At 36.5% G+C, this 15,828-nt stretch overlaps 1 protein-coding gene across 4 annotated transcripts in view; it reads left to right on the top strand.

Annotated features, from left to right (window-relative positions):
- Positions 1–15,828, top strand: part of SCMH1 (Scm polycomb group protein homolog 1) — a 174,382-nt gene that overhangs the window by 105,748 nt on the left and 52,806 nt on the right. For all 4 annotated transcript variants that reach the window (XM_012735822.3, XM_075997103.1, XM_075997104.1 and 1 more), the window contains 2 exons: positions 3,166–3,254; positions 7,937–8,180. In XM_012735822.3, the coding sequence (XP_012591276.2) occupies positions 3,166–3,254; positions 7,937–8,180 (333 nt within the window). The remainder of the gene's footprint in view (positions 1–3,165; positions 3,255–7,936; positions 8,181–15,828) is intronic.

Here is a 15,828-nt window from a genome sequence, read left to right as displayed (position 1 = left end):
CCTTTTGGTCCAAGCACACCTAGGTTTAATAGGTGGTACCATTACCTGAGATGGGATGACTAGAGGAAATAAAAGGTTTGGAAGGAGCAGTAAAATCAAGAGTTCTATTTGACACTTACTCATTGTGAGATCTTTTAGACATTCAAGTAGTGTTATAGAATAAGGCAGTTAGATATATGAGCATGAACCTTAGGGCAGAGGTTTGGGCCAGAGCTATAGATTGGCAGTCATCATTTGACAGGAAGAGAGTAGGAACCGAGAAGAAGGAAGAACCAATGACTGAGCACCGAGGTACTGTACATTGAGAGATTACAATTTTTTACCCACCTATCCCTTTCCTTGCAAGCACCTCAAGTCATTGCTTAATTTGAGGAGAGCCTCAAATTATTATTTTTATTCTCCTTCTCTTCCCTCTTTCACAAGTTTATGACTCCAACTGTTCTTACCAAGAGCTGGTATGATAGGACTGAGTGATGAAGTATCTGAAGATATTAATATGATGATTAGTAATGAAGGCTTGGACACAGTAGTTGGGTTCATATTCTGGTTCAACTACTTACTGGCTTGCTAACTTTGGATATTTTACTTAATTTCTGTAAGTCTTAATCTTTTCATCTAAAATTATAAAAATAATAGGAACATTTATTAACACTATATGCTAGGGAAGGTTTTAAATCTTTTTTTGTGTATTAACCTATTTAATCATTAGAACAACCCAATGAGGTAGTTTCTAGTCTTATCCCACATTATTTTGAGGAAGCTTAAGCTAGAGAGAGGTTTTATCATTTGCCAAAAGTTACACACCTGTTAAGTGGCAGAGCTGGATTTGATCTAGGCTGCCTGGTTCCAGAAACAGTGCTACTTTTCTAGTATCTAATTTGTAAATAGTGACTAGACTTGTAGTAGTGAGTAAATGAGATAATCCACTTAAAGTACTTAGCACATGGAGCCTGGCACACAATGTGCACATAATAAACGTTAGCTTTGGGAGGTAGTATAGTGTAGTGAAAGAGAACCAGATAAGAATTCCTGGGTTCCAGCCTGACTCTGTAAGATTAGCTTGTGTGACCACAAACAAATTTCTTAGCCTCTCTAGACTTCAGTTTTGTCATCTGCAATGTAAAATCTTTGGACTAGATGGCCTTTGAGGTCCCTTTTAATGTTAAAGGTCTTTGCTATCTATGACTTCCCAAGAATATTGAGACAAATTATGGATACACCTGAATTTGGGGGGGGAAGAGTCCTATATAACCTTGGAGTTTGGGAAATAAAATATCTTAGCAGTTCCTTGAGTTCTTAACATTTCTGTTTTGCCCCTCTACTCTTAAAGAAGCTTGCTAGAAGGTAATGAAACAGTAAAGAACCATGAGGTCTGGCATACAATCACAATATATTGAAATCTGTCTCTACCACTTATTAGCATGACCCTGGACAAGCTACTTCTCTTTCCATGTCATCACTGTAAACTAAGAATAACAGTAGTTATTCTTTATGGTATTCTTTATGGTATACCTACTTTATGGTATTATTTCAAATATTAAGAAAAGCATTCAATATATATTATCTGATATAATACTAATACTATACTATAAGGATTCCCAGAACTGAGAGGATTTTTTGTCCTTAAGTTCCAGATGAGATAGAAGGCCCTCAGTAATCCCTTCCTCAAAAATGGAATTGGGAATTACATAGCTGGATACTGTAGTCATTGGGAACTAAAGACATGAAACCTGAATTTTGTATTTGTAGAGCCATGGCTCCCTGTTCCTTTGTTTTACTAAGGTATAGAGACCACTTATGTAGAACAGTTGTGCCTTGATTTACCTTCTTCACAGGTGTACCAAACCATTCATAGCAAAGCTACCCTGGGTTTGTTTTGCTTTAGCCCTTCCCTGACCTGAGGCGAATTGTTTTCCCACATACACACCAGGCCTGAATTTCTGGAGAGAGTTAATTTTTTTTTTCTCAGCCATAGTCAAAAGATGAGTAGCAGTCAAAAATCCAGTTCATACCAGGTTAGGGAGAGGGAAAAGGAGGAGGCATGAATTATTGACTCATATAACCAAGAAGTCTAAGCATTTATCTGATGTTGAATGTGTCTGAATACAAGGTTTTAAACCCTATCACATCTCTCCATCCCTTGCTCTACCTTGGTTTTATTCTCAGCTATGCTCCCCACATGGTAGTGCCCAATCTACGAACATGCTTATAGCCATGTTCTCAGAGGAAGAAAGATTTTCTCCTCCAAAATCAATATCACATCAGAAAACATATATACCCTTGGTCTATGGGAATCCAGTACTCTTAAATGGCATTATTTTTAACCCATGGCCAGGGAGGTAAGGCCATGCGATCAGCTCCAAATCACATGGAATTGGGTTGGTTTTTTTCCCCCAAAAGGGAAAAAAAGATAGACAAGCACAAAGTAAGTGGTGGCAGTTTTAGATTACATGACAGGAATGTCCTCATTGCTATCACCATTGTTGACATGGGTAAGCTATCCCAAGAAATCTCTTGACCTTGGGAAGGTTGGCACAAGTCCACAGCCTGTGACGGACCAGGCCACAGAGCTCTGCTGCCCACACCCCAACCCCCATCCTGTTAAAATTGTTTTCCATGAAATTTAGGAAACAGGGGAGAAGGGGAGGAGCCACACAGCAGGAGGTGAGCAAGCAGCCAGCATGTCACTAATTGAGCTCCACCTCCCCCACCCCCAGTCCATGGGAAAATTGTCTTTCATGAAACCAGTCTCTGGGTCCCTGGTGCCTAAAAAGGTTGGGTACCACTGGATATCATTTCTAAGAAATAGTTAATCTTATCTCACATCATTTTTGGATTTTTCAAGGAAAGTTTTCTAGGCATTATGATGCATAATATAATCTGTTATATACTTGTCTTGGAGTCAGGAAATTTGGTTTGGAAACTTTATCCCACTGTTGAGTTTGCAGCATTGCCTTGGACAAGTTGCATTCCCTCTTATGTGCCTCATTTGCCTCATCTGTCTCATGAGGCATTTCTTCCATTTAACATTTAAGTCCTTTCCTAACAGTCTGTGATTCCATGACTATCATAGCATGGGAGTAGCTGGATTCCAGAGGCAGAACTTGAATCACGGTTATCTTTTGAAGTATACTTTTAATCTGTTGCCCATTATGTTTGCTGCAGGATTTCGGCTAAATGCCTCCTCTTGGCCCATGTTCCTTTTGAAGACACTAAATGGAGCAGAGATGGCTCCCATCAGGATTTTCCACAAGGTATGCTATCCCTCAGATATCACTAACTCCAAGGTACTTGAGGTCAAATACTTAAATTCCTCTAACTACTGAGCCTTTGATGTCTGCCTTATATTTATGGCCTGAGGATACCTTCTCAGAAAGTAGTTCAGTTGGATTTTTTAGTACTTCATATGAAGCAGCAGTTATCCCCAGAGGAATGCATTTGGCTGTGAGGTGGGACTCCTGATTTTTTGGTCCTAGCTGCCAATAACTTGTGTCTTTTTTACCTCATCTGTAAAATGGGACTGTACCTCACTGGGTTAAAAAGTTAAAATTTGTTATTAGTAGAATATATAAAATATAATATGAATCTAAAGAAGCTATTATTATTATAGAGCTTGGAGTTCTATAGAGTATGTTCTAAACAGAGAAAGGAAGGAGACTATTTTTTGAGTACGTACAATACCTTTGGAACTTTATATATACTATCTCATATAATACCCACAGCTAACTTTATGGACTAGGAATTACTATTTCTATTTAATAGTTAAGAAAACATATACTTTTGAATGAGGAACTTGCTCAAGATCACATGGCTAGTAAGTGGCAGAAAAGGGATCCAAAACCTGTGTTTGTTCTCTTGTTTCTCAAAGGGTGAGGCAGTCAGTCTGCTATTAGTTGAATTCTCTGATATGGTGAGAGTTACTGCAAAGTGGAACTGAATTAAGTTTGCCTATGCTGCTAGTTAAGTCTAAACCCTGAGAGCATACTGGTTCTCAAAATATAGTATACTAGGCAACTTAAAATATTTTTACTACATAATACCAAGGGGGAAAAAAACCCAGCAAATACTCTTTTCAATGCTTTGCTGAGCTTACTTACCAAAAAATAAGAAAAATCTCCAGAAGCCAAAAACGTAGAAGGAAAATCAAGAGTGTTAAATGTATGTGCTGAACCTGCAGCTACCTTACATGGTTTTGCCTGTCCTACTTTCCAAGAATCTTATCTTTATATAGCCACAGTAAGACACAGATGAGGCCCTGGGCAGCCCATGCAAGGTAGGGAAATGGACCTGACACTGCTGTGGAAAAACTAGATCAGATCCCTCAAATGTTCACCCTTTAGTGAAAGATTATTACATTGATGAGGAAGAGTCTCTGCTGCCTCTGGGCAGGGGTGGAAATGGAGTTCTCTCCTCTGATAAAATAATGCCTTCTTCCTTGTAGTTCAGTTATGGTTCCTGTGTTGTCTAGAACCTGCAAAATTGTGTGGAGATACTTCTCAGTGCCTGGAAGAAGCAAACACAAAATCTCTTTAAAGGGTTTGATGTCAAAGAAGTTCCCAAAGTGAAGTACCACTGAAGATGCATACTTAATCTGGAATTGCAAAACACTCTCAAATCTGACATGATGGGGAGTAGACACAACAAACAATAACATAACCTCAAGGACTTTCAGATAATTAAAATATCAGATATGGATTAAAAATTACGTATTTAAAAATGACTAGGGAATTAAAAGAAGGAATAAAAAAAGAGAAAAGTTTAAAAATGACTAGGGAATTAAAAGAAGGAATAAAAAAAGAGAAAAGTACAAAATGCTATTTTTAAAAAGGCAGATTTGAAAAAAGACTAAATTAAACATCTAGAAATGAAGTTTATGCAGATTTCAAACCATTTAAATTAAAAATTAATAGGCAAATGTACATGTAGCTTAGGCATAAAGAAAAATTAACTGAAAGATGTGTAAGGAATTTCCCTAGATTACAGCACAGAGAGATAAAGAGAGGAAATATATTAAGAGGATGAAACAAGGAAAATTATATTAAAAAGTCCAGTGTATACTGAACATGAAATCCAGAAAGATAAATTACAAAGAATAGAAAATAGACAACATTTGAAAAGATAATTAAGAATTTTCCAGAGTGTGTAATAAAAACAAATATATACCTTAAAACATCATGATATAACTATAGGCAACTAAACTCAAAAGAAAACATCTGAACATATAATCATACCAAATACTCTTAAAGGGATTATAGTTAGGCTGACAGCACATTTCTTGACAGCAGCAAGACAAGCCATAATAATGAAATATTTTCAAAGCACTGAGAGAAAAGAATCATCTGCCTATAATTCTATATCTAGTTATACTGTTAATCTTGAAATGAAGATAAAATCAAACATTTCAAACAACCAATACAAGTGGGTACTAACATATCCACTGAAAAAACTGAAGAATATATTTCAGAAAGAAGGTAATCGAATCAGAAAATAAAAATGAGATACAAGAAGTAATGGTGAGGAAAAAGATTGGTTAACACGTGGATAAAGCTAATCAAGCATTGCCAATTACTGTATAAATGAAGTACAATAACAAACATGAGTAATTGGCAGTATAACAATGTAGAACTAAATTTTCTAATACCTGTGTAACTCAGGAGTAGTTATGTTGTTTGTGACTGAAATAAAGATGGCTTTTAGACTTTGTTATGTCAGCTATTCAGTTAAAACCCTAAAGGGATTCACCAAAAAGCTATAAATAGGATATTTAACTGCTGAAATGGGTTGGGGGAAGAAGACTCAGTTGATTGAAAAGGAGAAAAAAGGACCTTGAAGAATCAAGTTAAATAGAAATGTAGACAATGAAATAGTTGTCATAAATTCAGATACATCAGTTATTACATGAAATTAGCTTAAACTTGCCAGTTTAGTAATATGTGGGTCAGATTTTTTAAATCTAGGTATATGCTGTTTATAAGAAATACTGCTTAAACATAATGACATAAAAACGTTGAAAGTAAAAGAATATAAAAAATATGTTGGGCAAACTTATCAAAATAAAGCTGGTGTAAACTATATTAAAATCAGACAAAGGAGACTTTCATGCTAAACAGTATTGAAGTCACTAACTAATGATTAAAAATATTCAGTTCACCAAGAAGATAAAACAGTTATAAATGTACATGTATCTAAAAAACAATCTGAAAGTATTTAAGGCAAAATTGGTCAAAATTACATGGCAAAATTGGAAAATCCATGGATCACTAGTGAATATTTTAATATATATCTTCTAATTGATAAATCAAGCAGATAAAAATTGGTATATCAATCAGCATAAGCATCAGTATCAAATCTCTTGATCAGTTTGTAAAGATCACTTCACTCCTATTTAACAACAACAAATAGTTTGAAAATAAAAATTTTTAAATGCTATTTGTGATAGCAGTAGTATTATAATTTGCCTAGAAAAAATGTTAGCAAAAAAAGCATATTTATAGTGGAAATTTAAAATTCTATGTTAACCCATTAACTCCCATGTGAGTTGTATTTAACTCACACTAGTTTTGAGCCTGGGGCATCACGAAGCATATGTAACTCACATGTCTCTTCACCTTGGAGCCTCAAGAACTATTTTTCAAGTTGCATATAACTGATGAACAGAAAACAATAAAAAACAAATTTTTCATTAAATTAGAAAGGATCGTTTTGTTTTTGAAATTTTTATTCTATTTTCATAATAAAACATTGTGGCCCCAATGAAATTTTTTTTCTAGTATGATAGTCAATGTGTTAAAGAAGAAATCTGCATTAAAGAAATATTAACAAATGGAAAAGACTATCATATTTATGGGTGAGAAGGCTCAATATCATATGTAACAAAGGTTGTTTCCTCCCATATTAATCTATAAATTCATTGCAATTCCAGTCAAAATCCTAAAAGGGTTTTTCTATAGAACTTGAAAACTTTAAAATTCATATGAAAAGTGAAGGAGAATGAATAGCCAAAACAATATTGAAGAATGACAAGCTGGGTGGATTTTTCTTACCAGATATCCATTTTATAAGACTGTTATTGGTACAGGATCAAACAGTAAGACTAAGGGAACAGAACAGAACAGAGTGTACAACAAATTTTTTGAAACTTGATCTATGCAACAAATCAGCACCCAAGAACTTCCACAGTTCTGGTAAGAGTGTACAGTGTTAGAACCCATTTGGAGGGCAGTTTAACAAATTTCATAAAGGAGAAGATGTATATATATCTACCCTATAACCCAGCAGTTCTACTCTTAGATATATATCCTAAAGAAACCCTCCTGTATATGTACAAAAGAAGAATTGTAAGAGTGGTCATTAAAACTCTTTTTTAAATAGTAAACAATTGGAAACAACTATACATATCCATTAAAAGAAAATGAATACATTGTAATATATACATAAATTGGAATACTATCAGGAGTTAAAATGAAGTGGAATTAAATTCATCAACATGGGTAATTTTCAAAAGCATAATGTTACACAAAAAAATGCAAGTTGTAGAATGATTTGTATAATATAACACCATTTATATAAAATTTAAAAGCAGACAAATGGATTTGTACATATATAGTAAAGTATAAAAACATACATGGGTAATTATTACTTCTGTGATAGGTAGAAAAGGAGTGGAATAGGGGAAGGGCACAAAGGGAAATTCAGCTTTATCTGTAACTTTTTATTTATTTTTTAAAAATCTGAAGCAAAGATGTCAAAATGTTAGAATTAATAATGTAATACTTTGGTATACTTTGAAATTAATTTAAAAGAAATATTAAATCTCCATATATTAAATAAATCTTATATAGCAGTCACTTTTTAATCATCCAGATGAGATAGCAGTCTACTGGCATACGTAGCCTCTCTTTGTGTCTAGGTCTATATATTTCTGTTTCTTATCTAGGAGCCACCATCGCCTTCCCACAACTTCTTCAAAATGGGAATGAAGCTAGAAGCTGTGGACAGGAAGAACCCTCATTTCATTTGCCCTGCTACTATTGGGGAGGTTCGGGGCCCAGAGGTGCTTGTCACGTTTGATGGGTGGCGAGGGGCCTTTGACTACTGGTGCCGCTTCGACTCCCGGGACATCTTCCCTGTGGGCTGGTGTTCCTTGACTGGAGACAACCTGCAGCCTCCCGGCACCAAAGGTAAAGGCCCATCTACAGGCTCTTGAAACTAGGACCCAGATGATAAGGGAGATTACCCATGTCTATCATGGTCAGCATATCTTCACCAGGAAACTTTACTAGTAGGCAGAGGAGAAGCAGGGGCTAGCAGCTTAGATAATAACTAAGGTCTATCAGAGAGTAGACCTCTGATTACCAGAAAGTAATCAGAAATAGTAAGTAAAAATTCCTTGCTCTAAATATCCTGGTTTATTTTCAGGCAACTAGCTGTTCATCTCACTTTCTTTTGTCCCTAACCCATTTAAAAGTTTGAGTAGCATCATTATCAAGGCACACATCTTCCTCTGACTGTAGGGGCTTTGTATATGAACTGGATTAACATCATGTTTAAAAATACTTGCAAAGCGCTGTAGCAGAAAGGAAAAAGCATGGGCTTTGAAGTAATATAAATGTAGTTTAAGTTCCATCTCTGCCTTTTATCAGCTGTGTGGCTTTGGGTAGTTAATTCACCTCTCTAAACCTCAAGTTCCATGTCTGTAAAAGAAAACCTACTTCATAAAATTATTGTGAGGAATAAATGAGATTACATGAGTAAAATGCTTACATCTGGCAAACAGCAAGTGTAAAACAAATATTAATATATTATACTGTATGATTATTATAATATGCTATATTATTATTATATTATTATTATAAAACTAACCACTACCAATGGGAGAGTATATATAAAGTACTAGAATAGTGCCATAGACTAAATAAACGATAAATAATTCCTCTGATGATGGTGATGATGTTAAAGATTTAGAAATAGCTGCTTTTAGTAAAGAAAATAATAATAATCTCATCCTCTCAAATCTGCAAAGTACTGGTGAATCTGAGGGAATGGAAAGTCACCCATCCTATTGTCAGAGGGTATTTTTCTAAACCTCCATTGAATTTATTTATTCAATTACCCAAATATTTATTGAACACCTAATTGTAAGCCAAGCTGAGGATACAGTAGTGACAAAGATGAACAATGGTCCTGCTCTCATGGTACTTTCATTTTCATTCTAGTGGGGTGAAGCAGATAGTAAACATTTAAATCAGGAAATAAGATAATTTCAGATAAATAATTTTTATACATAGAAATAAGATAATGTCTCCCAAAGAAATAAAGTATGCTAGGATAGGGACAGTAAAGGTGTGGTTGTAAAAGGAGGTTTTTGTTTAATAGCTTTATTGCAGTATACATGACATAAAATAAATGGCACAGGTTTAAAGTGTGCAATTTGAAAAGTTTTGACATATATATACATCCACAAAACCATTACCACAATCAAAATAATGAACATATCTATCATCCCCAAAAGTTTTTTGTTTTTTTTTTTTTTTTTGTGGAAGGAGAACTTCTTTAGTTAAAATTTCTTTTCAGGAAATTTATCTGAAAAGTTGATATTTGAATTGATACCTGAATGATGAGAATTTTAAGCAGGCAGAAGGGACAGCTAATACATTGGTGCTGAGATATGAATAAGCTCGATGTTTCAAGGGCAGTAAGCAGACTGCTCCAACGAGAATGCATTGCCTGAGCAGGAAAGTGGTACAAAATGATGTTGGAGAAATGGTCAAGGGCCAATCATGTAGGGCCTTGTAAGCCAGAGTGAGAATTTTGGATTTTATTCTAAACATATTGGGGAAACATTAGAGGGTGTTAAGCAGGGGAATGATTAGAACTGATTTATTTTTTAAAAATCACCTTGATGTGTATCCAGAATATAAAAGAACACTTACAACTCAGCAATAAAGATGACAACCCAATTTAAAAATAGGCAAAGGATTTGGATAGATATTTCTCCAAAGAATATATACAAATGGCCCATAAGCAATTGAAAAGATGCTCAACATCATTAGTCATTAGGGAAATGCAAATCAAAGCCACAGTGAGCTACTATTTCATACCCATGGGTATGGTTGTAATCAAAAGATGGGCAATAACAAGTGTTGTTGAGGATGTAGAGAAATTGGAACCCTCATACATTGCTGGTGAGATTGTAAAATGCTGCAGCCACTTTGGAAAACAGTTTAGAAATTGCTTAAAATGTCAAACACAGAGTTACCACATCCCCTAGCAATTCCACTCATAGATATGCCTAAGAGAATAGAAAACATATGTCCACACAAAAATGTATCATGAATGTGGCAGCATTATTCATAATAGCCAAAACAACCTAAATGTTCATCAGCTGATAAATGAATAAATAAAATGTGGTATATCTATAGAATAAAATGCTATTTGGCAATAAGAAAAGGAATAAAGTACTGATACATGCTACAATATAGATGTACCTTGATAACATTATGCTAAATGAAAAGAGCCAGTCACAAAAGACAATGCATTATGTGATTGCATTTATATGCAATGTTCAGAATAAGCAAATACATAAAGGGAGAAGTAGATTAATGGTTGCCAGAGGCTGGAAGAAGGGGAAATGGGAATTGACTGCTAATAGGTATGGGGTTTGTTTTCAAGATGACGAAAATGTTCTAAAATTAGATAGGAGTGATGTTTTCGCATTTCTGTGAATATACTTAAAAACACTGAATTGTAAGGGTAAATTTTATGGTATTTGAATTATATGTCAATAAAGCTGTTATCTAAAAACTCTCTTGAGCTACTCTTTGGAGAATGGGTTGTATGGTAATAATTGTGGACAAAGAAGTGAGAGTTGCTTGGATTAGGATAGTGGCACTGAGATGGAGGAGACTTGGGGGCAAGGTGAGGAAGATTCACACTTCTTGGCTCAGGGAAGTGCCACTCCTCTATATGCTGAAAGAAACAAGTGCCCTTGATTTCGTCTGAGAAATACATTACCTTCTCTCTGTAAGCCCTGTGAGATAATGCCTCTGTGGAAGCAGCAAGAAGGTGCCTTAGAACTGGTAGTAGAGTCGTTTTTGTTTACTTGAGGCTAAAACAGGATAAGCTTTGGTTCTCTAGGCTTTATTCAGTCATGATTTTCTCACCTCCTTGCCTAGGGAATTCTCTATTATTTTGATTGTTATTTTGAGCAGTTAGACAATTCTCCCGAGCCAAAAGAGCTGAGAGTCTTTGTGTCCAGGAATTGTTGGACATGCATTCCTTTCTGACTGCACACATGCTGATAAGAAATATGACTCACTATGTGGTTCATGCTTCCAGAGAAGCTTGTTGTCTCTTTTCCTTTCTTCTTCTGTGTCTCACTGGAGACGTTAGATTTTTAACAGAGAATGACCAGAAGGACCAGGTTCAGAAGGTAGAGAGAGACCTTCTTCCAGATGACATTTCCAGACCAGTGCCTTTAGTCATCATTCCAGTAATCTGGTTGTACTCTCCCACAACTCTCTTCTCCCCAACCTCATACCCTCAGTAGGTCCTGCAACAGAGCTTTCTGTAACAGCAGAGGTTTAGCCATCTCAGTGTCCTGGCTAAGAAGCAAGTGATACAATGTGGAAAAAATGTGGTTACTCAATTCATTTTATAACACAAGATGTTCTCTGTGTGTAAGCCTGTTCTCATTATAATCATACGGTCTCCTTCCTTCCTACCTTCTGGTCATTAGTGTGCAAATGTTTAAAATTCAGAGTAAGATGAGAATGCTTCTTGGTAAATTTTTAAAATGCTATTATTGATTTAATGTTTTCTATTTCATTTTATCTTCCTGGTAACTCTGAAATAGGTATAATTATTTTCAGATACATTTTATTTATAAGAAACCTGACACTCACATGATTAAATGACTTGGCTCTGTTGATACCTGAGTCTAGAGAGAGAGGCCATGGACATCTTTCACTAGAGCCAGCTATCAGGTCCAATATCACTCTGAGCCATATTGCCTTCACACATTTCTCCCATACTCTTTCCCATTCTCCTTTGGGCTTTCTTCTTCAAAGCTTCATTTGAGACTCTGGATTTTCACTTTTAGATCCTGATAGGAAATTGGAAAGAAGCAGTGTGGCATAATGTCAGAGCATTGAACTGGGCTCTAATCCCAACTAAGACACAAACTTGTTTTATGTCTTTGAGAAATTTATTCTTATATGTGAGAGGACGAACCAGATAATCCTTAAAGGGCCCTTTTACCTCTGAAATGCCATGTAGTTTAATGATCTTAGGAGTAGGTAGCAAGTAACTCCTGGGACTCTGTCTCCTTGATTCCAGGTTGATCAGCTCCCCTGTCATCTAGCTCTGCTCATCTGAGAGGACTCCCGCTGCCTCTCCTTTTCTAATACAGTACTATCCCTTTTAACTCCTAAATTCCTGGGGCCATGCCAACTCTGATGGACAACGACTAAATACCAAGCTTCCAGCTAATCCAAAGTACTTCCTTATAAAAGGCAGGAGCCTTTTTTTTTTTTAGCTTATTTCTTGTTACTTAAAACTGAAACAGCTGGGCGCGGTGGCTCACGCCTGTAATCCTAGCTCTCTGGGAGGCTGAGGCTGGTGGATCGTTTGAGCTCAGGAGTTCGAAACCAACCTGAGCAAGAGCGAGACCCCGTCTCTACTATAAATAGAAAGAAATTAATTGGCCAACTAATATATATAGAAAAAAAATTAGCCGGGCATGGTGGTACATACCTGTAGTCCCAGCTACTCAGGAGACTAAGGCAGAAGGATTACTTAAGCCCAGGAGATTGAGGTTGCTGTGAGCTAGGCTGACGCCACGGCACTCACTCTAGCCTGGGCAACAAAGTGAGACTCTGTCTCAAAAAAAAAAAAAAAACTGAAACAAATACACACTTTACTTTTTATATTTAAAAAGTAAAGTAAGGAATTCAGTTCACGTGGCATGATTATGATGCTAATCAGACCTTTAGCCATCATAATAATCCACTTAACCTCCCCTTGCTCTGATTTCAGGCTAGGCAAGCCAGTTTTAGATTATAACTTAGCTTCCTATGTAGTTTTACAACAGAAAGACAACATGAGACCCAAACTACTTTATAGTTTTATTATAAATATATTGCTATTCTGAATTAATACATTATGTCTTGTGACTTCATATAGTGTAAACTGGGTCTGTCTCCTATCTACATGCTAATCTCAATATGGAAATCCAGTAGAGGTACTACCCTTGAGCATATCTATTGGAGTAAATGGTCAGCCAGGCCTTTTTTACCCTCTCAGTCTACCCTTTCTACCTGTAACAGGTTTCATTGTACAAAGAGAAAACTTCAAAATCTGACTCAGTATTGTGGCTAATGTGCAGGAGTCTTACCTTGGTCTGGAGAGTAAAAATTTGATGCTTAAAAACAAAACTTTCAGAATGCCTCTTCCTTTTTTTTGGGGGGGGGGGGGTGAAGTTTTTTCCATACTTTCCTCTTTTTGTTGTAAAACTACATGGAAAACTACGCTACAATCACTTTGGGATTCTGAGACAGAAAGAGTTGGTTAAATTGTAATCCTAGACTTCAGAGGGGAAAAACTAGGCTAGATACAAGAGTAACACAACTAAGGCTAACAGATCACATCGTGAGGTTAGCTGATGATAGGCTGTCTGATTTTCTTCATCTGTCTATGCATTCATTCAAGTTCTAACTATCAAGTTATGAGTAAGTACTAGTCATTTGATCAGTTGATAGGGATCTGCCTTTAGAGTTTACAGTTTTGTGAGTATATAGACCAATAGAGAATTAAAGCTTTGTTGGAATAAAGAACAGAAGGACCCCTAACCTAGATTGGAGGGATTGGAGGTTGGAGGTCTTTATAACCTCCACTGAGCCTGGTGCTATTAACATGGCTCTTTACAGCTCTTAACATGGCAATTAACAGCTCTACAGCTGTTGGGTAGATGGACAAATAAAGGACAAGGCTTCCAAATGAAGATTTCCAAATGAAGTGATATCTAAGCTAAAACCCGAAGAGTGGTAAGGTAAAGAAAGAATTCTAGCTAGCAGTGTAAGCAGATGAGTGGAGGCCCAAAAGTTTAAAAAATAAAAACTAAAAATATGGTTGAGGAACTAAAAAAATGTTCAAATGGCTAGATGGTAGGGTATAAGGAGAGAAGCAGAAAGAGATAAGACATAGGAAATGTTTTCCTTATAGACCATTTTAAAGATCTGGGTCTCTACCCTAGGAACATTGAGAGCCATTGAATGGGCTTTAGGTAGTAGAATTACAGCTCAGATTTGTGTTTTAGAAGAACCATTCTGGAAGCAGTGAAAGGATAGGTGGCTTCTAGAGGCTGGAGGCAGAGACATCAGTTAACAAGCTGTTACAATATTACAGGTGAGAGAGAGAATTGAAGCAGTGACATTGTGATAGGAAGGATAAGAAGATGGTGGGGGGCACATATTATCTGCATAAATAAGCCAAACTCTTTTTAAAGTTTATTTTGGCTGGGTGCGGTGGCTCATGCCTGTAAGCCTAACACTCTGGGAGCCTGAGGCGGGAAGATTGCTTGAGCTCAGGAGTTCAAGAACAGCATGAGCAAGAGGGAAACCCCATCTCTACTAAAAAGAAAGAAAGAAAGAAAGAGAGAGAGAGAGAGAGAGAGAGAGAGAGAGAGAGAGAGAGAGAGAGAGAGAGAGAGAGAGAGAGAGAGAGAGAGAGAGAGAGAAGAGGAGAGAGGGAGAGGGAGAGGGGGAGAGGGAGAGAGGGAGGGAGGGAGGGAGGGAGGAAGGGAGGGAGGGAGGAAGGAAGGAAGGAAGGAAGGAAGGAAGGAAGGAAGGAAGGAAGGAAGGAAGGAAGGAAGGAAGGAAGGAAGGAAGGAAGGAAGGAAAGATTGAAGGAAAGATTGAAGGAAGGAAAGATTGAAGGAAGGAAAGATTGAAGGAAGGAAAGATTGAAGGAAGGAAAGATTGAAGGAAGGAAAGATTGAAGGAAAGAAAGATTGATTAGTCGGGCATCATGGTGCATGCCTGTAGCCCCAGCTACTCAGGAGGATGAGGCAAGAGGATCACCTGAGCCCAAGAGTTTGAGGTTGCAGAGAGCGATAATGATGCCACTGCACTCTATCAGGGCAACAGAGCGACACTCTGTCTCAAAAAAAAAAAAGTTTTAACACCTATTGTAACTATTTTATTTAACAATTAGCCCCTATAATATATAAAATAATGTAGTTTTACAGTATAAGCATTAAAGAGGACCTAAAATTTTTTCTGCCATGTCTAGGAAGTTAGTATTCTTTTCTACTTAGAGTCCATGTTAAATGGAACTAATTTATTAACTGCATCTTTGTATCTCCAGCACTTGAGACACATGCTAGTTATTTAGTAATATTTGTTGAATAATATAGGTTATACTATATTTTCTGATTCTATTTCTGTTTATTCTCATCTAAAGTTATTATTCACATATTATTCACTTATTTCAGAAGTGAGAACACTACTTAGATATAACAGTATTTTAACAGATTAAAAGCTATTTAAACTAATGTTCTGCTTTTCAAATTTTGGAAACCTGGTGGTCAAAAGAGTGGCAAGGGCACTAAGACTTGTCTTCAGAGCCCACATTTACCCTATTACTAAACACCTGTACACTTCTACACCTGAACCACCCCTTCTGCCCTTCTACCCAACTTTTTCTAATACAAGCAGGAGGATGTGGTCTCTACAGGAAGCTCCTAGTGGCCAGTATGCCTCTCTTGTCTTCTGAGAGGTTGTGTTCACTAGCCATGTCAGAAAAGATATGGGCACATTGATTAATAAGTAA

The sequence above is a fragment of the Microcebus murinus genome, chromosome 2 (genome assembly GCF_040939455.1).
Source record: "Microcebus murinus isolate Inina chromosome 2, M.murinus_Inina_mat1.0, whole genome shotgun sequence".
In the NCBI taxonomy this organism is placed as follows: domain Eukaryota; kingdom Metazoa; phylum Chordata; class Mammalia; order Primates; family Cheirogaleidae; genus Microcebus; species Microcebus murinus.
This window is presented reverse-complemented; position numbering and strand designations above follow the sequence as displayed.